General features: G+C 40.3%; 1 protein-coding gene across 4 annotated transcripts; it reads left to right on the top strand.

The window, feature by feature from the left end:
• Nucleotides 1-11,567: 11,567 nt before the first annotated feature.
• Nucleotides 11,568-25,696, top strand: HPS1 (HPS1 biogenesis of lysosomal organelles complex 3 subunit 1). 4 transcript variants are annotated; one of them, XM_032225771.1, is made up of 19 exons: nt 11,572-12,576; nt 13,023-13,139; nt 13,771-13,908; nt 15,460-15,602; nt 16,646-16,754; nt 16,959-17,119; nt 17,319-17,430; nt 18,726-18,818; nt 19,064-19,133; nt 19,950-20,014; nt 20,932-21,099; nt 21,192-21,371; nt 21,612-21,679; nt 22,290-22,415; nt 22,566-22,631; nt 23,216-23,360; nt 23,483-23,596; nt 24,146-24,228; nt 24,668-25,696. In XM_032225771.1, the coding sequence occupies exons 2-19, from the start codon at nt 13,023-13,025 to the stop codon at nt 24,828-24,830; spliced, it is 2,121 nt and encodes a 706-aa protein (XP_032081662.1). In that variant the 5' UTR covers nt 11,572-12,576; the 3' UTR covers nt 24,831-25,696. The 4 variants fall into 4 exon arrangements, with proteins under 4 accessions (XP_032081664.1, XP_032081662.1, XP_032081663.1 ...); XM_032225772.1 differs by lacking the exon at nt 11,572-12,576 and adding an exon at nt 12,607-12,670; XM_032225773.1 differs by lacking the exons at nt 23,216-23,360; nt 23,483-23,596; nt 24,146-24,228; nt 24,668-25,696 and having other exon boundaries at nt 11,568-12,576; nt 22,290-22,460; nt 22,566-22,654.
• Nucleotides 25,697-26,716: the final 1,020 nt, after the last annotated feature.

Raw genomic sequence — 26,716 nt, 5'->3', positions numbered from 1 at the left:
CCTCTGCACATCTAACTCTTCTTGATAATCAACTCCCATTATTTCTAATCTGTGATTGTGGTAGCTAGTCTGCTGAGAGCTGAAATTTAATAGACTCTGGATCAATGATTTCCAATCTTTAGTGTACAGCAGCTCCAATCTGCTGGAGATTTGGGCGGGGGGGCGGGGGGGATAGGTAGATTATAACATGGGTATATGTCTTAATATGGGTGCATTTTTAACTAGCAACAGAGAAAATACAATATAATGAGACAGTAATAATAGAAATAAAGAAAAAGCAGCAACAGTTTGAAAATAATGTAATAAATAAACAGTTCGAAAGTCGTGTTCATCTGCAAATGTTGACAAGTAGAATATACTACATATACAGGCATAGATTTCCTCTTTCTATGTTTAAAGTCTACATTTCTTATGTCTTGACAAATTCCAAATACCCTGGGAATATAGCCAAGAAGGAGAAAAGCATGCATACACAGTGATTGATGTGTCTCAACGATTTTGTGACTTTCATCCCAAAATGTGACAACAGAAGGTATATATTTATATAGATGACAATATTATGTGCATTAACATTTTAGTCCTTGAACTGCAAATCCAACAACTATGTGTGTGTGTGTGTGTGTATGTATATATATATATATATATATATATATATATATATATATATATATATATTTATATTTATATTTATATTTATATATTTATTTATTTAGAGCCACAACCCCTGGTAAGCCCCAATTATGGGAGGAAGCTAATTGCTTCCATCATCTGTCAATCGGCTCGTCACAAGAGTCCATCACGACAGAAACCCAATTTTTTTTTTTTACTGTTGCCTTTGTTATATTTGTGTTTTATTTGTGCTGGTTTTTATTTATTTATTTATCAACACAAATAAAACACACACACACACACACACACACACACACATATATATAGTCAGTCCTTAAACTTATAAACTTCAAATCAATAAATCAAATCAATCTGTTTTAAACTCTATAGAACTTTAAAACACCTTCCAAGAAACTTCATTTACACAAAAATGGATTTATCAACTGTTTGTTAACAGTTATTCCAGCATGCCATAATAATAGCAGCTTTATTTCATACTGATAATAATGTACATTTCAAGTTATACAAATAATAACCCATGCAAAATAAAATGCAATATACAATTAAAATTACATTATTTTAATTTAAAATTTGGGAAACTGAACTAAGGTCTTCCCTTTTAAAAAATATTTTATTGAAAAATGTAAAAAAACCAGCAAAAATAGTAAAAAAGAAATAGTGAAAAAAAGAAAACAAAGAAAGAAAAATACAGAATAGAAAGTGCAAAAAGGGAGAAAAAGCATTTAAAGAAATGATTTCTGAACTTCATCACAAGTACAAACTTAGTAATTCTTCACCTCTTATAAGAATGCATGGAAGTATCTTTTCTTCCCATAACCCATTTTTATTGATATGCAAATCAATAAGAAACTATTATTTCCAATATTTAATATTGCCATAAAACTTTTCATCATTAAAAGGGGTAACAATTATATCCGCAACACAATGTTTTTGATAGATAGACCCAGCCAGCTAAACTGATCCTGCATGATGAAACTCTATCATTATATCTGCCAGAATTTTAATTACGTAAAAAATCAACTACGGTATCAACTTAAATCCAAAGAGAAGATGAAAATGTATATTCTGTCTAGACAATAATGAAAACTAAAGTAAAGGTCAAATTATAAGCCTGAAATGTTGGCATAATAAAGCCACTTTTTTATTCAGTATCATTTATTCAGTATTAATATCTGGTTTAAAACATACTATCCCATTTGTACATTTGCCCCCTCATCTTCGTATGTATTTTTTTAAATATTACCAGAAATTCTATTATCAGAGACAAAAACTCATATTAAAAAGAACATAAATTAGAAGGCATCCTGGATATGTGCCATTTCATAAAGTTTGTTAATTTACAGGTCTAGTAAATCATATGAATCCAAACTATATAGCTGTGGAGAAGCCCCAGATTAATCAAAATCTGTCTCAAAAAATTCCCTCCTTCCCCCCTCTCCTTTTCTCAGTAACCAAAATCTGCCCATTTTGAGTTAGAGGAAAAACACCAGAACTGACAAAGGCTTGACAGTCTGGTATAAATCCAATCAAACCTGCATGCATAACAATTGGAAAAACAATGTACAAGACAAATTGCATTTAAAAACCTAGTATTCACATTCATCAAGAAAATATGTCTATAATTAGAGCACATGATATATACTTCCCTACTTGGAAATATCTGTATTATTTTACTCATTAAACCTATAGGAATTTATTTCAAAAAGTGTTACTATATACCTCCAAGAAAATAAAAGATATAAACTCGTATATTTTATATCGGTCAATGGGAAAACAATCAAGGCCAGTGGCCAGGAGCCTTTCCTGGTTTCAGATTTAACTGCAGTGACAATTTCTTGAAGTAAAAGAGATAAAGTAAAATTAATGACCTGGCCCTATAATAACTGCAGTAATCTCACATTGTATGCACTTTTAAAAAGAAATCTATTTCATCATTTGTTGATGAATGGGACCTAAACAATTTATAATTTTTAGAAGTGTTGATTGATCTAGAATATTTATTCCCATGTGAATAAATGTTACAATACTACATTGCTTAATTTCTGTCTAAAGGCCATTAACTTATAGATTTTTCTCCTTTCCCAATATTGTTGCCTGGTGCAATGTAATAAAAAATCTGTTTCAGAAGCATAAAGCTTGTGGGACTCCCATTTAGCAGACACCAAAGATTTACATTACGCAGGGTTGAATGAAATCCATAAAAAAAAAATCTTTCATTTTTTTCTGAGGGGATTTAACTTTAACTAATTGTTGCTCAATTTGTTAAGAACAATATGCAGTAATTCAGTTCAAATAAACGTTTTGGCAATGTCCCATATCAGAGACAGTGATGCAATCTAGTGCCTACCTATATTACTGGGGGGGGGGATCTTCTGTTCTACCTGCTCAATTAAACCTTAATGCTTTAACAAAGTTACACTTAAGGACCACCTAAAAGATATATCTTTTGTCAAATAAGGTTATAAATTTCACAAAAAACATAATCTGAAATTGTACATAGATTTTATCTGATGTGTATCTGAAATTGTACATCTTGGATTAACTTTAAATGCCAAGGAATGTCAAATAGGAAAAGGGCTAAGAACATCATCTGCTTATCATGTTGCAAAGAGGCCTCACATGCCATTTGTTGAAGATAGAGCCTCAGAAGGGAGTGTCTATCCTGTGGACAACCTGCTAGTGAAGGTTCAAGATGTACCAGCATGAAATCAATGCTTTCCCAACTCCTTCAGCAGAAGGCCTGCCAAGCGGATATTACAATGGTGTGGATCAGGGGAATAGTACCCTTGTGGGAAAGGAATGTAGGTCCTCCACAAAGTTAATATTCCCAGCAGAGCCTCATCAGATAATTTATGTCTCCAATTGGGTGGGGAGGTGGGGTGGGGGGAAAGCTGCAGAGTACAAATGCACCACCAAGCATTGTGCCCAGGAGCGGCTGTTCAATTTTTTTTTTTTTTTTTTTTTTTTTTTAGTTTTATTAAACATTTATAGGCCGCCCTTTTCCCTGAGGGGACTCAGGGCGGCTTACAATAATAGGGGAGGGGAGTGCAGGACAAAACACAAAAAGAAAATGTGAGTAAAAATAATTAGCGGTAAAAACACAACATTCATTCAACATTCGGGAGGGGCGAGAGTAAAGTCTTATCCCCAGGCCTGACGGGATAGCCAGATCTTGAGGGCTGTGCGGAAGGCCTGGACGGTGGTGAGGGTGCGGATCTCCACGGGGAGATTGTTCCATAGCGTCGGAGCTGCAACTGAGAAGGCTCTCCTCCGCGTAGTCGCCAGTCGGCACTGACTGGCGGATGGAATTCGGAGGAGGCCTACCCTATGCGATCTGATGGGACGGAGGGAGGTAATTGGCAGAAGGCGGTCTCTCAAATAGCCAGATCCACTACCATGGAGCGCTTTGTGAATGGTAAGTAGGACCTTGAAGTGCACCCGGAGATCAACAGGTAGCCAGCGCAGCTCACGGAGGATCGGTGTTATGTGGGCGAACCGTGGTGCGCCCACAATCACTCGCGCGGCTGCGTTCTGGACTAGCTGAAGTCGCCGGATGCTCTTCAAGGGCAGCCCCATGTAGAGCACATTGCAGTATTCCAGCCTAGAGATCACAAGGGCTCGAGTGACTGTTGTGAGGGCCTCCCGGTTCAGGTAGGGCCGCAACTGGCGCACCAGGCGAACCTGGGCAAATGCCCCCCTGGTCACAGCTGACAAGTGATGGTCGAAACTCAGCTGTGGGTCCAGGAGGACTCCCAAGTTGCGGACCCTGTCTGAGGGGTATAAATTGTACTCTGTGTGTATAGGTTTATGTGTGAGCCATGCAGGAGTTCTTGTGATCCTTCTTTTCCTTGTCAAGGGATCATGGGCCTGCCCTGTGGTATTTGATGTTGGGCTTTGCCTTTGTCATCTTCTGTTTCTAGCTCTTCCTGCCAATAAATATTTCATAAGGCACACAGAAATGCCCAGAGGAAAGCAGAATTGAAGCTTCACTACACTTAGGTAGATCTTGAGTAAACAGGCCATCTCTAGCGCACAAAAAACAGTTGAAGCACATGCAATTTTTCTTTGGCACAGACTTCTAGTCTTGGAAAAGGGAAATTTAAAGATACTTATTTCTATTTATCACATCACACATCTTGGCTCTTGTAGGTGTGATTTTTAGCAGAGTTTTTAATAGTATTTTAATTCATTTTAGTTCATTTTACTCTTTTAACTATTCATTTTACTCTTCATTTTACTCTTTTAACTATTTTTCACTTGTTTTTATAATTTGTAAGCCACTCACCTTGTAGGAAATGTAATCAACAGAAATTTAATAAACAAACAAACAATGTGCTGCTACTGTTCTAGGCTAAAAGATTCTAATGGCAGTCAAGCACGTTAACTGTATGTAAATGAATGTGCTTAGATGCAATTGTAGACTCAACTGTGCATCTATTGAGTACCTGGAAATGTGATCTGACTGCTGCTGCTGCTCCAACTTCCTTATGTAGTGTCATTGTAGAACAACCCTAGATGTAGCTTCCAGCACGGAGTAGGATGAAAAGGTCTTGCCAATTGGTGCCTTAAAATTACCAACACTGAGTTGTGTGACGACTGCAACGTTACTGGTCCCATTGCTCAGATATGCATAGTAAAATATAAGCTGAAGAAGAGCAGCAGTCTTTATATAAGTATATTTTCCTTTTTTTTCACAATAGCAACAATGCACTTTAAGGATTAAGGTTACACTCAACACAAAAAGTTCTAGGTACAGAGAAAACAGAAGCATATTCATGTTGAGAAGTATTAACAAAACTACAAATATCCACTAAAATTCTTACATAAATGCTGAAAAACATCTTACAAAACTAATGATATAATTGGGGATATATGCTTTTAAAAGGGTTAAGAAATTTTAATGTAATCAAAATTACAATTGGAAAACAGTATTATACAATACAATAGCAGAGTTGGAAACCTTGGAGGTCTTCTAGTCCAACCCCCGGCCTAGGCAGGAAACCCTATACCATTTCAGACAAATGGCTATCCAACATCTTCTTAAAGACTTCCAGTGTTGGGGCATTCACAACTTCTGGAGGCAAGCCGTTCCAATGATTAATTGTTCTGTCAGGAAATTTCTCCTCAGTTCTAAGTTGCTTCTCTCCTTGATTAGTTTCCACCCATTGCTTCTTGTTCTACCCTCAGGTGTCTTGGAAAATAGTTTGACTCCCTCTTCTTTGTGGCAACCCCTGATATATTGGAATACTGCTATCATGTCTCCCCTAGTCCTTCTTTTCATTAAACTAGACATATCCAGTTCCTGCAACTGTTCCTCATATGTTTTAGTCTCCAGTCCCCACATCTTTACATCTTTTTTACATCATGGCGACCAAAACTGAATGCAGTATTCCAAGTGTGGCCTTACCAAGGCATTATAAAGTGGTATTAACACTTCACGTGATCTTGATTCTATCCCTATGTTTATGCAGCCTAGAACTGTGTTGGCTTTTTTGGCAGCTGCTGCACGCTGCTGGCTCATATTTAAATGGTTGTCCACTAGGATTCCAAGATCCCTCTACCTTACTATTGAGCAAGGTACTACCTATACTGTACCTGTGCATTTTGTTTTTCTTGCCTAAACGTAATAATATACAATTTTCACCATTGAATTTCATTTTGTTAGAGAGTGCCCAATGTTCACGTTTGTCAAGATCCTTCTGTATCTTAAGCCTATCTTCTTGAGTGTTGGCTATTCCTGCCATCTTGGTGTCATCTGCAAATTTGATTTATCCGATGTTGAAGAGTACTGGGCCTAAAACAGAGCCTTGGGGTATTCCACTGCATACTTCCTCCATGTAGATGCAGTTCCATTGAGGACTACACGTTGAGTGCAGTTGGTCAGCCAGTTACAAATCCATCTGGTGGGGATGCTGTCCAACCCACATTTTTCTACTTAGATTATCTAATAGTAGGTTATGGTCTATTTTATCAAATGCCTTGCTGAAGTCCAAGTAAACTATATCGATGGCATTCCTCTGGTCCACTAATTTTGTCACTTTGTCAAAGAATGCTAAGCTGAATCTGGCTAATTAGGCGCGAAAGCAAAGAATATCATGTATAGTTCAATCCCCTCCCCTTGGCATCCCAGTCCATAGTCCAATTATAATTCACCCAACTGTCAGGTGGGAGATATCTTCAAAAAACATCACCAGGGTGGAATGTTGGACAGTTAACCTTGGCGGGAAACTCCCTTCCTCCACATGCGCAATGAGGTGGTCAAGCCAGCGTCTAGAATCTTCCTCCAGCACATAATGATTCTCCTCCCAAATACCATGCCCCCCTCCCCGTTTCAATGGCAGCCGAAGCAGCAGCAAAGCAGAGGCTGACATCATGTTTGCATAATGTTGAATTCCAATATTGCATGGTCACTTGTAGCTTGTAGGTTGTAGGTTCCTGTAGCTTCAACACCTTCTATCATTTCCTCTCAGTTAGTGAGAATCAAGTGCAATATGGCTGATCCCCTTGCTCCCTTTACCTTTTGGGAAACAAAGTTGTCTGCTAGGTTTGTTAGGAACTTGTTGGATCTTCCACTTGGTGCAGAGTTTGTTTCCCAGTTGATGTCAGGATAGGTAAAATCCCCCATTACTATTATGGTGTGCTTCCTACATTCCTTAGTTAGCTGACTAGCAAAAAGATCATCTACTTCCTCTGCTTGATTGGGTGGTCTGTAATATAGACATATGGCAACGTCATTTCCCCCCCTTTAATATTGTCCCAAATGCATTCAAGATAGTTCTCATCATTGTTGTGCTCTATTTCTGTAGAGATGTAATTATTTCTTATATATAGTGCAACTCCACCTCCTCTTTTATTTGGTCTATTTCTTTTAAATAATTTAAATCCTTCTAGCTGTATGTTCCAATTGTGGGTTTCATCCCACTAAGTTTCTGTAATGGCAACAATATCGTATCTGCCCTCATTTACTTGAATTTCTAATTCACCCTGTTTATTCCTCATACTCTGTGCATTGGTGTATAGACATTTGAGCCCATTTTGATTGACCCTGTGTTTACTGTCTACATAACCTGTGTTATGCCTGACTGCATCTATTTTCTTGCCACTTGTATGATTCGTGCACATGGTATGGCACTCACTATTAAATGCTTGGTTTTGCTTAACAGCAGGAGTGATAATCTTACCTGCACAAACATCTATGTTACATGCACTGATAATCCTACAAATTTTAGATTGCTGGGGACAGGAATGTTCTGTATCAATTAATTCTCTGTCCCCGCTGTTCAGTTTAAATGTTTATCCAGAAAATCTGTGAACATAATGCCAAGTAACTCAGTCCCTTTCTCGGATGGGTGCAAACCATCTCTTTTGTACAGTTTTTCATTGGACCAGTTGCAGGCATCATGACTAATAAAACCAAAGCCTTCCCTTTTACACCACTCCTTTAGCCACACATTAAACTCTGCTACACGCTGGCCGTTCCATTTTTGTTCCTTATATACTGGTAAAGCCTCTGAAAAGATAAGCCTACAACCTATACTTCTAAGTTCATACCCCAAGCTCTATCATTTACCTAGACCAGGGCTATCAAACTTGTGGCCTGGATGCATCACACGCTGCCCGCATCTGGTTTAACAAAAGGGGAAAAGTCCTGATACATCATGTGACGCCACCATAACGATGCCAGTTTGACACCGCTGACCTAGACTTTTCTTCTCAAGCCTTCTATTAGGAGTCTCCTGCAGAAAAGCATGTTCAGTCCACATCTGTTTTAACCTGGCAAACACTATTCTACTGTGTGCTTAATTGGGGGATCCAGCCCTTCAATGATCCTTGTTACAATAGTGAATTACTTAATATTATAGATATAACAAACTAGAGACACTTAAAATGATGAAATTAAAAATGAAATCTATATTAACTGAATACAGTTGTCAAGTTATTGTACAAAGTATCTCTGGTATTGCTTACAAGATATAACATAATTGTGGTAAATTATTGTTAATATTATATGAACCAATAAGTAGGAAAGAAGAGAAGTTTTATTTATTAGATGAAATACATACCGTATTTTTCAGAGTATAAGACGCACCGGAATACAAGACGCAGCAAGCCTCTGCACGTGCATTTTTGTGAAGGGGGAGGGGTTTGGTGAGGCCAAAAATGTATATGACAAACCCAGATCTTCTCCCTCTTTTTTGGGGGAAAAAGGTGCTTCTTATACTCTGAAAAATATGGTAGTTGTTAAAGAATTGGAAAAGAGTGAAAGTAGAAGACAGAAGAGAGCTGCAAATAAAACTTCGAGTTTAACTTTTCCTTGTAGGCAGACATGATTAAACAATTCTTTAAGTAGGATGAGATTGAAAAACAATCCTATAGATACAAGAATATTAGCAGAACCTGGAAAACATTTAAGATCTCCCTTCCCTCCACAAGAACGGGGCAGAAATTGACACTGATTCAGTCTGAAAGACAGTAAGTGACCCAAGTTCAACCAGCTGGTTTCTGTGCCAAAAGGATTATTAGAACCTAAGTCTCCGGGCTCCAACTCCAATAGCCCAACCACTGTACCATGCAGTAGTTTGGCCCCTGCATCATGCAACAGGTAAAACAAAATCATTTATAAAATAAACCAGTATCACAATAAAATAAGATAATAAAAAATAAGATAGCTCCTGGTCCAGTATAATAATCTACTTTTGCAATTTCAGTCACATATAAATTGGCCCAGTGAGAGTGGAATTCCAGCAATACTGTTTCACCCTGAAGGGTTTTATCAGCTTTCAATAAATCAGCTGCAGACACATCTAGACTTCCCACAGTCTTCTCATTTAGAGATTCTATTTTCAGCTGGAGATAATCTAGCACTTAAGTGTTTATAGTGTCTTCAATCTCTTTTATGTCATCTCCATAAGAGTGGCCATCACATTTTTTTCACTAGCTGCTGCAGTCTTGCCTTGAAGCTTAGCCATTGGGGAGAAGGATACTCAGCCTGGGGAAGGCAAGTTTATCTTATGTCCAACAGCTCTGTAGTCAAGCGTCAAACATGTAGCCAAGTATCACAAGGCTTCCCAGGACAAGGGAGGGAAGGACCCCCAAAAGAAAAGGGGAATTATTTTCGATTCGTGTTCTTGAAGCCTACCACTGGAGTTCTTCACTGAAAGTAATTGTCTGCACATCCTTCACTCTGTGTCATGGCATGCTGCTTACAGAGCAATTAGCAAATTTGCTGACTGCAGCAAGCTGGCTGGCAAGGCTTAAAATTAACATTATTTATATAGCACAATCAGTGGACATGACACTTGGTGGAACAATAACAAGTATAAAACAATATTCAGTTACACCCTTGAGTAGTCAGGCTGATGGGAAGTGATGGGAATTGTAAAATGAGATATCTAAAAGATGGGCATGAAAGAACTCAAATGGGAGGATTGATACAGAAGGTGGGAAAGAAGCCCAAAGAACACATGAGATGTAGGTTTAAGGGAGCAATTAGGGGCAGGGAAGGCAGAGAGAATAACATCAGTTTTGATATAAATAGAACAACGTGGTGCCCAAACTGGTCCCACATTTTTTCACCACCTGTATTCCTGCCCAACCCGAAATTTGGAGTAAAACACTTTCAAACAACATTAAAAAAGAAAAGTTGCCAGCATCTTTTTTTCTTTCTCTCTCTTTGGGGCATGGGGTGGGATGGGGGCTTCAAGTCAGCGTTGATTCCTGCCAACTGCCTAGATAAGTCCCTGCACTTTTCTTGGCAATGTTTATGGAAGCGATTCGCTACTGCTTCCTTCCTACAGCTGAGAGGCAGTGACTGACCCAAATTCACCCAACTGGCTTTGTTTCCAAGGTCGCCCAATTTCTAGCCTATTGCCTTAGCCACTACACCATTCTCCCTTACACAACACTCTTATCATCAGACAAAATTGTTATTCAAAATATGTCCACTTGTCTAGAAAAAAAGTAAACAAGATAGCAGAGAATACGCCTTAGGTTAGAAGCAGTGAGAAAGAGCATTTTTTCGGAAAATAGTTTACTACCTCATCCTGGCTACCATAGTAGAATTTCTAACAAGGCCCTGTCAATGGAAACTATTACAAATGAGCATGCACACAAAAATTTCAACATTTCAGTTGTGCCACTATCTAGGATCGGCAAAAAATGGTAATGGGAGATGTGTACCTGGAGAGCCAGGATATGTGCACACACAGTCACAGGTGGGACATTTTTCAGTGGAGGGTTGCTCAGAGTTGAAATGGGAGGGCCATTGGTGCTTTCTTGCTTATTTTCTTGCAGACATTTCATTATCTAAGCTAGGTAATGGCTGCAAGAAAAAAAAAGCTCAGAGAGCACCAAAGACATTTCCATTTCAACCCTGAATTATAAATATTCTCCTTTATTGGTACATTTTTCAATGAAAGGAATAATCACAGCCAAGTTAAATACTACACACCAGTATTTGAGCCAACAGAAAACTATACCAGGATAAACTTTACTTTTCCTACTCGTGATTTTTATGGTGCTCTCCTTGTTGCGCTGTACAGGGCACACTAAGGATAGAGATTAGATTCCCCTGACTTTTTATCCCTCCCTTCCCACTAAACTTTACCTGCCAGTGAGAAAACATGCATCAATATTCTTCCTACAGTGGACTGGGGCTGGAGTTTGGGAGGAGAAGAGGTTGACAAATGACTAAACCAGCAATTTTAGCTATGTGTCAAAATTCACTGGTTTTTGTGTGCAGGCATGGAAGCATGACTATCAGCTGATATTATCTTTTCGGATAGCATTAAACTCATGTCCAAACGGAGCTTTTTCAAATTTAGTGCTATTCCAGAAAAGTGCCAAACTTACTTTTGGAAGCATCCTGAACACCAGCTGATGTTAATTAAGGCTTAGTTGCCGCATAAAGCAGCAGAGACAGTTTGCTCTAGTTTCAATAAGCAGCCCACTCCCTAGCCCCATCTCTACTTCTGGTCAGATGCTGATCATTCCTGATGGATTTTCACTATTAAAAGCAGATACTTTGGGAGGCACTGGCTAGGACGCAGAGAGGAGAAAGTGGCTCCATGAGCCCAAAGTCATCACATCTCCTAGAATCCCCTTGACAGCATTTTGACCAGCGAAGTTTTGCTTTTCACTTCGGCCAGTAAAGCTTATCAGAGTGCGCATCCATGGCGAAATTTGGTGGGAGAAGAAGGGTAGGGGAAACACTGCTTTGACATCAGTACAGATTTAAGCGTGCCACGGATACTGGTTGGGGAGGAGAGGAAGTCCGCGACATCAGCTCACAACCGAAAAAGGACTTGCTGGGGGAGATCGGGAAGCAGCTGCCTGCAAGTGGAGAAAGAGTTCTGCCCCCCCTTCCCCAAGAAAAAGCAGCAGCTGGGCAAACGCCTTTGCGGCCCTGCTGGACCGAGGAGTCGCTCGGGGTGCCTGGCCCTCTTCACCGCGGATAACTAACTTCCATCTCGCCGGCACCTTGCCGAACAGCCCCGCCCTTTCGCCTCTCAAAGGCGGAGCGGTGCGATTCATTGAACCGGCCATGCAGCCAACGGAGTGGTGAGGAAACAGGCCAGGCAATGGCGCTTTCCTTCCGCTCCGCCATCTGCCTAACAGACTCGCCGCCGGTTTGATCCAAACAAAACCCCGAGCCCCTAAACAGCGACGCCCAAAGGGCGGCAACGGCAGGCGAGCGAGAGCGCCGAGCCTTCTCGGCCTTCAGGCGGAGCTGATTCCGCGCCTTCTACGTTTTCAGAAGGCAAAGTCACGCGCCCAGCGGCGCGCCGGGCTTGTCTTGTCTTCTACAAGTTGGCTTGGAGCGGATGAGACCCGCTTTGGGGAAGGGCCCTTCCTTCTGCCGAGCTTACGCACTTGAAAAGACCCCGCGGTTCCACCTCCGCAGCAGATCCCTGCCTCGCTTGGAGGCGTGTCCCCAGGACGGGAAAGGTAGGACAGTTCGGCGCAAACGGGCCCGTCTTGGCCTGAAAAAAGTTCTCCTCCTTCCGGGGAAATCGCCGTGACATCCTGGCGCTTATTCCCGGTGGGCTTCCAGCGGGGTGTTTGGGCGTCGCTTCTTCCCTTCCCTTCTTCCTCTGCCAACTGTAGAAACAAGTTTCGTTTCCGTATACGAAGCAGTGGAGAAGAGGCTCTTGGCTCTTCCTTCTTTCTACAGTTCCCTTTGGAGCACCGTCAGCCCATAGCCACATTATAGATGCTACTAAGTTTGTGCTCAGTTCTTCGGTGGTTACCATTGTAACTGCCCTTTTTGTTGATTGATATTTCTTGTTAGATCCAAAACTGGACGTTTTTCTTCTTCTTTGTTTTTCACCCGCTAAACGGGAACTAAATTTAGGTAACCACCTTGAAAGCTGAGTGCTTGTATTTCTTCACAGATGAAGTGTGTCCTCATTTCCAGTGAGGGTGCTGAAGTCCTTTTCTACTGGGCAGATCCAGACTTTTTGGCCATGCTACAGCAGCGATTTGGAATCCAGGATCAGAATGGTGATGAAGTAAGATCTGAAGAGAGAATTAGTACAAATGCCGGAGCAGGAGATTGATGCTCTTGGGTTCAGCTCCATTTAGAAATTGTAACTCTTGAAGCATTAGAGCAGTGTTTCTCAACCTTGGCAACTTGAAGATGTCTGGACTTCAACTCCCAGAATTCCCCAGCCAGCGAATGCTGGCTGGGGAATTCTGGGAGTTGAAGTCCAGACATCTTCAAGTTGCCAAAGTTGAGAAACACTGCATTAGAACAAGTGTACCTAAGGTTTCTTTGGAGGCCAAAATGGCAGTCTGCCAGCTTTTGCAGGCCCCAGAGGCCCATGCAAGTACATGGAGTCAAATGTTTTCAGGCCTGTTTTTACAGTGTATGTTTTGTCGTTCAGGGGATTAAAGAGCACAATGGGTCCTTTAAGCCTTGCCAAATCACTCAAGAAAGGAGTAGTGGCCCTGTAAACTTTTGATAGATTGCTTCTTGGTCGTCTGTGCAAGGCCTAATGTGGTTAGGTACATTAATAGTTACATGTTCCTGTTTAAGAGATCATGTTTAACTTTTTGGAAGGATATTGGGTTTCTGCTAGTCTAAGATACGTGTGCTAATTGGAAGACAGGAATATTTGCTGGTTTTCCTTCTTTTCACAGATACCTTCTGTGGAAGACAGCATCAACACATTGTTTGCCCCCATGATCATCTCCTGTGGAACTATGCTAGAAAAATTAGGAGACACATACACTTGCTTCTCTGCTGAAAATGGCAAGCATCTATATGTGCTGCATATGGTAATTATTCACTGCTTTGTAGTACAAGTAGTTGGTGAACTTCTAACAAAAAGAGGATAAATATCTTCTGGATGTGCGACTTGTTTTAGGACAGAAATGAACCGTCTAGTTTCGAAGTAATATTTTCTCTCTTCTCCCAAAAGAGTTTTGTTTCTATACAAAATAGAATCTTCTCTACAACTTTTACTTTAAAAAAAACCCCACAAATCAATTAACAAATAACAATAAAATGGTATTAAACAATATAACTTAAAACAGCAATAAGTAAAGATCACAATATGTTTCCCTGACATGGAGCCTTCTTACGTGAATTGCATTTTAGTTTTTATAACATTAGTTCACATATCATTTGGCCACAATTAGGGGAGTATTTCAGTCAAAAAAGAGAGCCAACCAGATTTTTTTCTGCAGTTTAGCTGGGGAGTCTCTCAATCTTCTCAGTTCTGAGTCTTTCAGTTGGAGGCAGATTTGTATCTGAGGATGTCCTAGCCTAATGACTGTGGCCTCAAGCCAAATTTGACTTTTTAATTGATAACTTAGGTGCCATGGAGATCTAAAGCACATGTATCCATTTATGTGCATATGAAGTCCCAAGAGAATCATCCTTCAGCTGGATTTGTATATAGTTCAACTCCTCTTAGATCCAAACTTGAAGGGAGGAGAGGGCTTTCCAAGAGGGATTTCTTGCCTGCAATGCCAGATAGGTAGATAATTGTTTGCAGAGCAAGGGAAAGGTCTGTGTGGAGGCACTTTAAATAACTTCATTCTAACATCCTCCTTGAAGATCTAATTGGTGTGGGAGGATGTTGAATACATGCTTTCTTAAAGTTGGCTGTCCAGGGCTATTTGCTATATTTGCTGTTGTTAGGCAAATCCTACATGATCACATGTAGTCAGATAATCACCATTTGCAACCTCCTGCTGGCTTTGCCAGAAGCCAGCAGTAAAGATAGGAAATGGCAATCACATGATCATGGGATGCAACTATCATAATGTGAGCTGGTTGCCAAGTGCTGGCATCAGTGCTGGCAACAAGTGCTGGCATCATGGTCTTGTGGTCTTCATATGACCATGGGACATTGCAATGGCTACACCTATGAGAAACAGTCCTCTCAATCCATGATGTAATAACTTTGAACAGTTGCTAAATGTGTGATCACTGAACTATCTGCATTCTTTTCCTTATCTTTGGGTTTCAATGTTTGAAACTAAACTTGGTTTTTATAAAAATAATGTATAAATGTCATTTTTTTGTCAACCACGAGCCAAATGCACCCTGGAAACAATATATTGTAGACTGGACACTTTTTGATGAGTGTCAAACAATGTTCTCTAAAGTGAGCTCAGTGACTTTAACCATCAATGAACTGCCTTTGATTTCAAACATGGTTCATTTAAAAATAAAAATGTGCTTGGAGTTTTAGAGCAGTAAAGGGGACTTTTAAGTAATATTAGTTTTATGGTAAATGTTACCAGTAGTATGTTGTTTATTTCATTTTCTTGTCCTTGTCGCTGTTGCAGTTCTGTAGGTGTGTCTTGTTTGTTTTTCAGTTTGGCGAGTGCCTGTACATTGCCATGAATGGAGATGGCCGTGAGAGTGAGGATGATTTGCGCCGTCAGCTCTATGTGCTCAGAAGATTAACCGAGGCTCACTTTGGCCTAGTCACACTGGACAGTCACCTCTTCCATCGGGAGTGAGTGACTGGGTGAAGATGGGATTTTTGTTTTGCTGGATTTTTCATTGTGGCCTTTTCTTGGCTGGAACATCCATTTCTTGGATGGAATATCAACATGCTTTTTATATGTTGTTCTTCAGCTCTACTAATATTAAGCTCCTCTTTTGTAATTGTGCTAAGTGACATGAGGGCAAGATCTTTTTCATTTTTCTCACTCTTGGAATTTAGACTTGTATAAATGTTGTACATTAGTAATCCTGGCCATACTGCTGTAATAAAATGTGTATCAATTTTAGCAACTTTAAGATGTTTGGACTTCAGCTCTGAAAATTCCCCACCAGGAGGCTGGCTAGAGAATTCTAGGAATTGAAGTCCATATGTCTTGATGTTGCCACAGTTGAGAATCATTGCTGTAATACCACTGTCTAGCCAATGGCAGGTCTAGGCATTGTAATTTTCAGGTACTTCGTGTTGGGAATAGCATCTTCTTGAAAGTCAATCTAATACATTCTCTAATGCGTATCACCTATGTGTTAGAAGTTGGTCATAAGGTTCTGAGACAGAAAAGTTGGCATTATTTATAATTGATAGGCAAAGACAGCAACATAAAGATTTGTATACTTATACCATGTTTCCCCAAAAATAAGACAGGGTCTTATTTTCTTTTGACCCCTGAAATAAGCACTTGGCCTTATTTTTGGGGAGGTCTTATTATATTTGAGGTACAGTTGATGATGAGCGTGGTCCCCTCATGTCTGCTGCTGCGCTGCAATATTTACAGGGAGGGCTTATTTTCAGGGGAGGGCTTATTTTAGCGCATGTACTTAAAGCCTGATTGGGCTTATTATCCAGGGTGGTCTTATTTTCAGGGAAACAGGGTAGTACTTATCAAGAACTGTGTTGTATTGCTTGATATATTAAGGAAGACTGAATAGTTGGGTTAAGGATGACTAGATGTAGATAGAAAGGGGGACCAATGGCAAAGTATTGAGGGAAAGGTGGTGAAAGGGAAAATTAGCGGTGGCTATACTCAGCTGATTGGCTGGGGTTTTTTTTTTTAGACTTCGCCCAGTAGAAACTGAACAACGAGCTCACATCTGGGGGCTTTTTCAGAGCTTGCTGCAGACTTATAACCAGCTGCATGAGGAAGACCAGAGTTTTGCTGTAGAGGTAATGTAGAGTGGGGTTGTTGAAATGCTTGTAAGATGCATCATTTTAAGAATGGGGATGGGATGAAGGCATTTATCCTACATTTGTTTAGAGGAATAGAAATGTACTTTATGTACTATAGGGGAATTCAAAGGCCCACAAGCTCCAGAGGTAGGATTGGAGAGGCTCTTGAAATATAAATGTCCCTCTGCTCATCTTTATCAGGCTGTAGAGCGGCTGATCCACCCACAACTGTGTGAACAGTGTATTGAATTCTTGGAGCGGCAAGTTGTACAGTACATCAATAGCAACACGGAACGTGCTGGACATGAAGTAGTGCATGCTTTCCTGCTCATACACACTAAACTACTTGCCTTTTACTCCAGGTAAAATCCTAGTTCTTGTCAGTCATCTTCTGTCTAATGCAGGTGCCACTTTTCCCAACAAAAGCCCACTACCTGGGCTTCCTCCTCTGATACTTCCCATTGTTTGGGCCTCCAATTTGCTTTCTCTGTCCCTTTGGGAAGTTAGTATATGGCTTCCCTAACAATTACATTCTTTTTCTCCGGGGTGCTTTGCTTCCAGCCGGAATGCCAGCTCTCTGCGACCAGCTGACTTGCTCACTCTGCTCCTGATTGTGCAGGATCTATATCCCAGCTCTTTTAAGGACCAGCCTGTTCCTGAAGTGTTTGCACAGGTAAAGAAATAACCATTCCATATAAAAGGAATAAGAATCTCTTGGTTTATCACCTTCTTCTTCCCTCCCGGTCTGAGAATCCCTTTGACAACTATTTTGGGATGGAATGCCAGAATAGAAATAGGTAGAAACAGAAATCTATGATAGGGATCTTGAATTAAGAACTTTTATTCATATAAATATTTATGTGCCAGATATAGAAATATATGCCACTTTTCCTTTGGAGGCTTAAGACAACATGCATAAGCACTCCTTTCTCCATTTTTTCTCTTAACAATAAAATGAATTAGGCTGCAAAATAGTGACTGATCAAAAGTCTTCTGGAGAGCTCTTTTGGTTGAGAATGAACTTAAATCAGCTTCTCTTCAGTTCTAGTATCTTAATTACTAAACAGCATTGGCTTTATGGGATTTGCACAAATGCCCGAATGTTTGAGTCTTTCTTGAATGACATTGTTAATTAATGATTAGACTGTCGCACTAGAATCCAGAAGATTAGTTCAAATCCTCATCAGCTGTAAATGTCATTGATATTCACTCCACCTATCTAAAAGGAAGTTGAAAGAGGTAGCGTATTTTTCGGACTATAAGACGCACCGGAGTATAAGAGCACCATGATTTTAAAGAGGTAAATTGTTTAAAAAAAATTTGCACTCTGCAGGCCTCCCAAACCCTCTGCATGCCTTGTTTTTTGCAAAAAAAAAAAGAAAAGAGGGGGGCATGCAGAACTTTGGGAGGCTCTTAGAGTGCTTCTGGGGCTGGGGGCAAAAACAAGCAAAAACAGCCCATTTTTTGCAAAGATGGCCCATTGGGGGGGGTATGCAGAGGCTTTGGGAGGCTTGTAGAGTACTCCTGGGGGCTGGGGGGGGGGCAAAAATGGCCCATTCTTTGCCCTCCCCAGCCCTCAGGAGCACTTTGCAAGCCTCCCAAACCCTCTGCACGTCCATTTTTGCCACAGGGATGGGGTTTCGGTAGGCCAAAAATGCTGTATTCATTGTATAAGATGCACCCAGATTTTCACTCTTTTGGGGGGGGAAGGTGCGTCTTGTACTCTGAAAAATACGGTAATCAATATATGTTATCTTAAGCTCTTTAAAAGAAGACTGGGATGAGTGTGACAATTTCTATTTCTAGTCTTAGCTCCTGTAAATGCTTCTTTTCCCATGTTTTTCTACTATTTTAATTTCCCACAGGGCTACAAAATTAAGTTATGATTAGGCATTGTGAGAAATTAAACACTGGAAAAATAGCTTTTTATAGTGGCACTGGATGCTGATGCCAAACCTGTCTGTTCAGCCTATAGAAGGAGAAATAAGTCTTCAGAGACCTCAAAGCAGTGAGAGTATTCCAGTGAACAGTCCCCTTTACCACAGCACTTCTGAAGAGCAGGTGAGCACTTGCTAGTCTTTTTAATGTGGCTTGGGATTTGGATGCTGGATGTGGACTGGGTTTCAAAAATTAGAATAGCTAGAACACAAGAAAGCTTCTCTAAGGTTTGGAACAAGCTGTGTGAGATCCATTCTTTGCCCAGATTGGTTAATCTCTGTTGCACACGATAAGGATTTCTTCAGGGGCATAGGGGAGGAAGCCATGTTGAGCTCTGGCTGAGTCAGTTCCCTTCCGCCTTCCCTCAGATAGCAGATGATCTCTCTATGCCTGAAGAGTTCTTCACCCCCAAGGCTTCCCCTAGCCAACAGAGCACGGGTGAGTTTGGGATCAATTGTGGAGAACATTGAGATGAGATTATGGAGAATGAGGGGCATTCTGTTATGAGTCTGAGTAGAACTCTTTCAGAAGAAATTGGTTGCATATTAACTGGCTGTAGTAAAATGGCAACTGCTATTATCTTGGCTTGCTTGCTTGCTTGCTTGCTAGGGACAGAGCTCTATTACTATTATGGCATTAGAAAAATAATGTCTTAAAGTTGAGAAAACCTTGGAAAAAGGGATAAGAATTGCTCCAGATGCTTGGATTAGATAGTGATGGTCAAAATCTCTTGTGCTACTGTGTTTTCCCAAAAATAAGACAGGGTCTTATTTTCTTTTGACCCCCGAAATAAGCACTTTGCTTTATTTTTGGGGAGATCTTATTATTTTTGAGGTGGAGGAGGCTGTGAACGTGGTCACCTCATGGCTGCTGCTGTGCTGCAATATTTTCAGGGAGGGCTTATTTTAGTGCATCTGCTCAAAAGCCCAATTAGGCTTATTATTCGGAGAGGTCTTATTTTTGGGGAAACAGGGTAGTTGCTGTCTTTTTTACTTCTTTCCCATTCTTGGAGGTAAGGGTATCTTGGGTGCTTATAAGGACCATCAATCAGTAGTTATTATGCAGCTATTCCACATTTATTTTTAATGGACTTTTGTGGAAAAAAGAAAACGTGTGAAAACACAGAGGCTCCAAGTGGAAGATGTTTGTGACTGAACATGTCAGTAAAAATTTGTATTTGAGGCAGGGACAAGAATATAAGAAGGCTCTGTTTGGAAGCACTCTTAGACACTCTCTTTTTTCTGCTATCTGAAGGAAGTGCCTGGACTGAGGGTGTGGATTCACAGAGCGATGGAGAGGTAAATTCTGCTGATTTCTTGGTAAGTACTTGGATCAGGGTTGGTAGTGTCATAATCCATTTTTGTACTTTCATCTTTTGGGGATTTACTCTTTCCTACACTTTTCTCTAACCTTCACTTATTTTATCAGCAAAGCAGAAATTATTTAGGGTACCATCCACCCACTGTCCTTTCTGTAAGCCAAGCCTTTAGCATAGGCTTACATTCCCCTTTTTGTCCCCATATGAAGAAAAGAATAAAATGAAATCTCTCAAACTCTATAAAACTCCACGAAAGATAAAATGTAGCCATAGAGAAACTCATCAGTAGAAGATGGAGAGAGGCTAGGGACTGTTCTATAATGAATCAAAGAGTTCGAGGCAAAAGAGATAACAAGGGGTTTTCTTTATAGTAGTTTTCCCAGGCTTTGTATCCCCCAGATAAATTAGGCTACAATCTCCATAATCTTCAACCAATATAGAAAATCCTCCTGCCTAGAGAATCTTAGGAGGCTTGTTCTGTGATACAATACACAACTTCCATTTTGCGTAATATAGATTGATAGTCTACCTACCCAGATAAGCATCCTCCAACCCAATTCTTTTTTGGTCCTGGAAGAATCATTTAAGCTTTGAACAATTTGCCTCATCCTAATTAAAAAACAAACAAACTCTGGGCAAGTGTTCAGGTGTGAGGGAGAAGTTCCCTAGAACTCAGTTCTGAAGAATATGTGCCTCCTTGTGATTTGCTCTCCACATATTCCCTGCCTGCTTCTTCAAATTGTCAGTAGTTGGAGCTATTGCTTTACATTGCCATCACAAATTCAAAGTAATAGCGGATTATCTTGGCACATCCTTAAATCATAATGAAACAAGAAGTTTTGGGACATTAATCTCAATATACGTATACTGCAGTTAATTTTATTTTAATTCCATGACACCTGTACATTTTCTTCCTAGCTGGCTGAGGATATGCTGCACATTGTAGAATCCCCAGCCTCAGAAGCTACAAACCCACGGAGAATATTTCTGGATGTCAACTTGAAAGAAGGCTATTGCCCCATGATGCCACACACAATGCACTGCCTCTCACTCTGGCCTGGCATCTTGCTGGTACTCCTCACAAAGGTGAACAGAGTCCACAGACATTCATATGATACCCTCCGAGTGGTGGTTCCTGAATGTCCACCCTTTAAATGTCCACCCTCTTTGCCTTCTAGAACCCCAGTTCCCAAGTGGCCCTTTCTCTCTACCAATTGCTGGATGGAATCCTGATGATAGAGAAGAAATTGAAAGAGGGACAGGAGAGCCGGCAACCTCTGCGTTCTCAGCCTTTATTTTTGGAGCTCCGACATAGAATGGACAAATTTGTCAAGAAGCTGGGTGGGCAAGAGTCACAGGTAAAAATTAAGTTCATCTACACAGAAAACAAGTAGTGTTAGTGGATGTTTTTGCTCAATATGAGGAGGGTGGGGCTAATTACTGATAAACCCTTCAGCATGGGATAGAATTGAGTAGACCTTTACCGTGGTTGAGATCCCACTTTGCTTTGGGACTGATAATGAGACCTATGTAAGAAAGGAGCTGAACTCTGTTGTGCAATGGATTCTGAATGCAACTTGTTTCTCAATGTCCCTCAGTTACAGAATACATGGCAAGAGTTAAAGAACAAAATTTCCTCTCGAAATGAGCCTGGGACTTCCTTGGAGTGAGTATAAATTATAATTATATAATTATCACACCTGCTGACTGATATGCACAAGTAAATTCATCCATTCAAGCATTATACATCTATGGGATCGTTTAAATTTTGCACCTGTGAGTATTGAGAATAGATAGCTTGTTTAAAAGAATTAACAAAGAAGAAACAAAGAGGTTTAAAATTATGTAAAGCATATAGCAAGAACTAAAATGTAAAAGATAGAATAAGCAGGAGTGGGCAATTTGTTGCTTTCAGAGCTCCAACTGATTAAGATTGTTAAAAACTGGAGGGACAGGAGACCATTTCCTGAGGTGAGAAGCAGATGAAAACTAGTTTAAAGCTTAAAATTGGAATGCTAAAATTTAAACAAAACAAGATATTTTTTGTCCAATTAAAGAGTGCAGTACCTCAACTAATACTTTTGTGTAGCAGAGAAAATATACAGAAAACATACTCAAATATTAGGAAAGGAAAGAAAAAGAATTCCATATGGCTAATTAGTTCTCCTGGGTTGCTGATATACAGCTCCTTATAAAAAGTAGTTGTAGAAAAAAAATGGCCTGACGTTTAGAGTGAGAGCTGTTCTAAGAACATACTGATATTTATTTTGTTTCAGGCTTTTGCAGGCATTTTGCAACGTCCGGCGACAGCTCTGTGCTGTGTACCGGCTTCTCTTCCTTGGATCTCCAGGGGCCCAAGGCCTGCCTCAGAACTTGCTGGAGCGGGTGCAGCAATTCACACAGTGAGTGAGAAGGAGCAGAAAGATGAAATTGCAGCTGAGAGTCTGGTGGGTTGCAGGATTTGTAGGTGCCAAACACTGTTGTTCATGACTTGTATGCATAAGCAACATTAATATTTTGTTTATTTATTTTTCTCCACCTTGTATTGTCAGGGACAAGCTCAAAGACTGGAAAGACTTCTTACTGGTGAAGAGCAAGCGTAATGTCACCATGGTGTCATATCCTTTGATGTTTACCCACCCGCCCACCCCCATCTTTTCTGTTTGGTGGGAGATGTTGGAAGACCTATAGAAAAATAGAGAGGCTCTAGAGAAGAGAGAGGGAAGCACTGGGCAAAATACTGTTTTGAAACAAATATGGAAGCAACATTGGCAGACAAGGAATTTCTTGGGAAAACAGCCTTGAGAACAAGAATTTCACATGCACAAAACCCATTTAGTGTTTCCCCTGCTATAGGCATGTGGCAGTACAGGAATAGAAGAGCACAGTTCTTAAGTTTCTCAGGTTTTGGAACAGAGCAAAAAAAAAATTGGTGTTTTTGAAGGATAACAGAAATACAGCAAGAAAATACCCATACTCCTATACAAACATTAAAGTCTAAAGAAATTAAATGATAGCTCTATTATTCATTCAATTCTGTGTTTTTAAAAAATAGGGATTGGGCTCTTGACTCCAAAAATTCTATGAAGTGCCTAAATATTGTTGTAGAGAGTGAACGTTTAAGTCTACTGTTTGAGCTGGTCACGGCCAAAATGGAAAAGATGCCTATCTTTAACCAAGTTCTTAACTTGCTTTCATCCACATATTTGGAAAATTTCCCAGGGCTTGTGCATTTCATCTATGTGGATCGTACAGTAGGACAAATGGTGGCTCCATCACTTGGCATATCAGAGGAATCTTCTTCAGAATTAGGCAAAGGACCTTTACTTCAATTTATAAAGAAGAAGGTAATGTTAGGTGATTGACAAGTGTCTGTATTGACATAATTTCAATGGGAGATTTTGAATTTGAGGTTTGGGCTGACTCTTAAGGAAACTTATACTTTCCTTTTTCTGCCTTTGGTTCACAGGTATGGTCACTGGTGGCTTTAGCGCGAAGCTTCTTGCAGAAGGGATACACTACACTGATGGTCCGGGATGGAGATTACTATTGTACCTACTTCCTCTGGTTTGAGAACGAGCTGGTAATTGTGGAGGAGCCTGGAGCTCAGAGGAGAAGGGAGGGGACTTACTATATAAAAAAAGTTGATACAGAAGCTGAAGACACTTTCTTCAGAGTGTGGTGCAAATGATATACTGAGATTTGCTTTGGTATACCCAAATCAAATTCATAATCCTTCCTCATTAAATCCACAACTGGCTACTCCTAGTTTCTTTATTTAATTGGTATAATTTATGGCCTGGGAGAGTTTGTTTTTCTCCTGCTGCTGCTTAAACAATTTGGAATCAGAAACCCTTCCTGATTTATTGCGGGTGTTTCAGATGCCTACCTATAAAGCCAAATTTACTCATCTTTGATGAGGTATTGGCCTTTCCCAGCTTTGGGGATGAACAACTAATATGGCAATTAAGTACTGACGACAGGAAGATAGTACAGACTGATGACTTTAGTCCAGGCTTTCTGGGGAGCACTAAGATAAGGATGCCTTCTTTAGCCATGAGCTAAAAATACATAACATCTGCTTTGGTTCAAAACATCTTTTCCCTGACAATTTCTTTCTGTTTCCATGTAGGGATATAAGCTGGAGGTTATGGAAGTGCCAGTGCTTTCTGATGATTCAGTTCCCATTGGGACACTGGCAGGTGATTATTACAGGTAAGCAAGGGTTTTGATTCCATAGATACTGATGGGTGCAGAAGGGATTTGATTCAAGCTCTGAAAAGGACAGTGTTTACAGCTTAATTAACTATCTCTTCCTCCTAGCAATGGTATAATTCACAACTTTGAAATGTGCGGCCCCCAACATCAGATCTAAACCTATACTGTGGTTATCTTTGTGTGATATGAAGTTGAAAGATGGTGTAACCATCAATATTCTTGCAACTTTATCTTTTACTTTGCATAACATTGGGAGAGATCTTTAAGTTGCCTAAAATTGTATGGCTATATTTTAATTTTTTCTAAGCCTCTTGATGGTTGAAGTGCAAGGCTTTTGTCTTTTGCTGGAAGGACCATTGAGGCTTTGTAGAACTTACTTGATTTCACTTTTTTCACCACCACCCACATTTACCCATTTTCTGACTCTCTCATACAGGAAACTGCTCCGTTATTTTGGCAGGAAACATGCCAATGAAGTGGTGAAGTGCTATGAGCTGCTGACCATCCATCTGGGCATCATGCCGAATGAAGTTATGATCCAGCAGGCACGCAGCTTGGCCCAGCAACTCTGGGAGCCAACACGTATCCCCTTGCTTTAGAGGGCTTAACTGATACTCAGTGCAATTTGGCTGTTTTCTTCTTTCTGGACTACGTTGCATCTCAGGTCTCTGCTGATTTTACTTCAGTGGGACAGGTCTAACTTGGGCAATGTTTTTACTTGACCTCCATTGGATTTTCAGAGCTAGGAGATCAACGTGTTCATTTGCTTTCCTTCACAACATCAAAGAGCTCTGTTTTGGATACCAAAAGTGATTCATGTCAGAGCACAGCTGCTGACATAGCATTGGCCGTTGGTGTGAACCTGTATTGGAGAACTTGCGGTACAGGACTTCCTTTCTTGTAACTGCACCTCAGAATTTCGACACAGAAGCCCATGGGGCACAGCTTGTAAACTTATATGTTTAGTATAGTGCCTCATTTTGTTAGGCACTTCATTATCATTAAATATTTATCCTATACTTGAGAAATGTAATATAGGATGTCTTAGAGCAGAAAAGATAACATTTTAGGCCTCTTATGAAATACAGAGAGTGCTGTCCGCCACCCTGGTTATATCCTAGCTCTCAGTCTCTTATCATTCCAATTCAGTTTTTAAAATCTTTTTTGTAAGTATCTACGTATCCAATGAGAGTCCTAAATTGCAACCATTCTGGTTTTTTAAGCATTTTAAAAGAATGCCTGTGGGGCCCAGACAGCCCTTGATTAATGCTTAAGCAAATTAAGTATATGCTCAGGGTCCCAATGGAAGGGGGCTGGGATACCACAGAGCCCCCTCCCCCAGCTATCACGCCCTTAATTCTTTCACTGCCACATTCATTTCAGTCTTTTTTGTTTTTGCAATTATCTTTACTTACCATGTTCAACTTTAATTGTATTATTAAAAATATTTCCTTTTGCATGGTGACTGACTAATGTTAAAAGTGTCAATCTTAAAGTAAGTTAAGCAATGGAAGGACTGTAATGCATGTTGGGCATCAGTTGGCCTTTATCCCTGAAGGCATAGATCCAGAGGGTTTTTATGGGTTTTTTGGTCTATATCTTGCTTTGCAGCATGCTAGCTTCCCATGTATTCATTTTATTCCTTTAAATACAATTTCAAAAAGGTGAGCAGGGAATCTTTCAGGTGTCACAAGAACACGTACACAAGCACCATATTCTCCCGCTTTGATTTACAAATGTTTGTAAAACTTTTATCCAAAAAGAGACATGAACATAATGATAAAGCAGGAGGAGCCGCTAGGAAGAAGTTGCACCCCACAACTGCCACCAATCAGCTGTCCTTGAGCAGGGCTGTAAGTATGTCCAGTACTTTCTGCCAGGAAATGGAACAAAGGAATGGTGGCAGAGGAGAAGACTGGAACCTGAAGGGTTACGCGGTGACCACTACACAAGCGTGGTGTTGCTAATGCGTGTTTGCTGCTTCATCCCTTACAATCACCTGACCTGCTGGCAGGATAGTCAGCAGAGCAAGTCAGATTTCATAAGTCTGGAAACTGCCATAAATTGAGCACCACTTAACACTGTCCCATACATAGGCTGACAATGAGATGAAGGCCATTTGATGGGGGCAGTGCAGAATAAATTGGTGTATGTTGGTACATGGTTAAGATGCAAATGAAGACAGCTGGGCTGTGTAACCAAATGAGTCCTGAGCGAAGTCTAGCAGTAGAGCAAAGGAAATCTGAGGAGGTGAATGCAATCTTTAGCCACAAGAAAGATCTCAAAAGAAACTGCCCTTCCCACCTAAAGAACCCAGGAAGGACTGAGCATGCTCAGCAGCCTCAACCTAGAACACTCTTGAAAGGCGATGGAAGGAAGAGAAAAAGGGATCTTATGTGGAGGGAGACATAACTGATTCTGAATGTGATGCAACATTTTGGTTTGGGTTTTCCTCTTGAAATAATGTCAATGTGCTGCAGTTAAA

This window comes from Thamnophis elegans, chromosome 10 (assembly GCF_009769535.1).
Source record: "Thamnophis elegans isolate rThaEle1 chromosome 10, rThaEle1.pri, whole genome shotgun sequence".
NCBI classification, from domain to species: domain Eukaryota; kingdom Metazoa; phylum Chordata; class Lepidosauria; order Squamata; family Colubridae; genus Thamnophis; species Thamnophis elegans.
The sequence above is the reverse complement of the archived record's forward strand: the minus strand, read 5'-3'. Positions and strand labels throughout refer to the sequence as shown.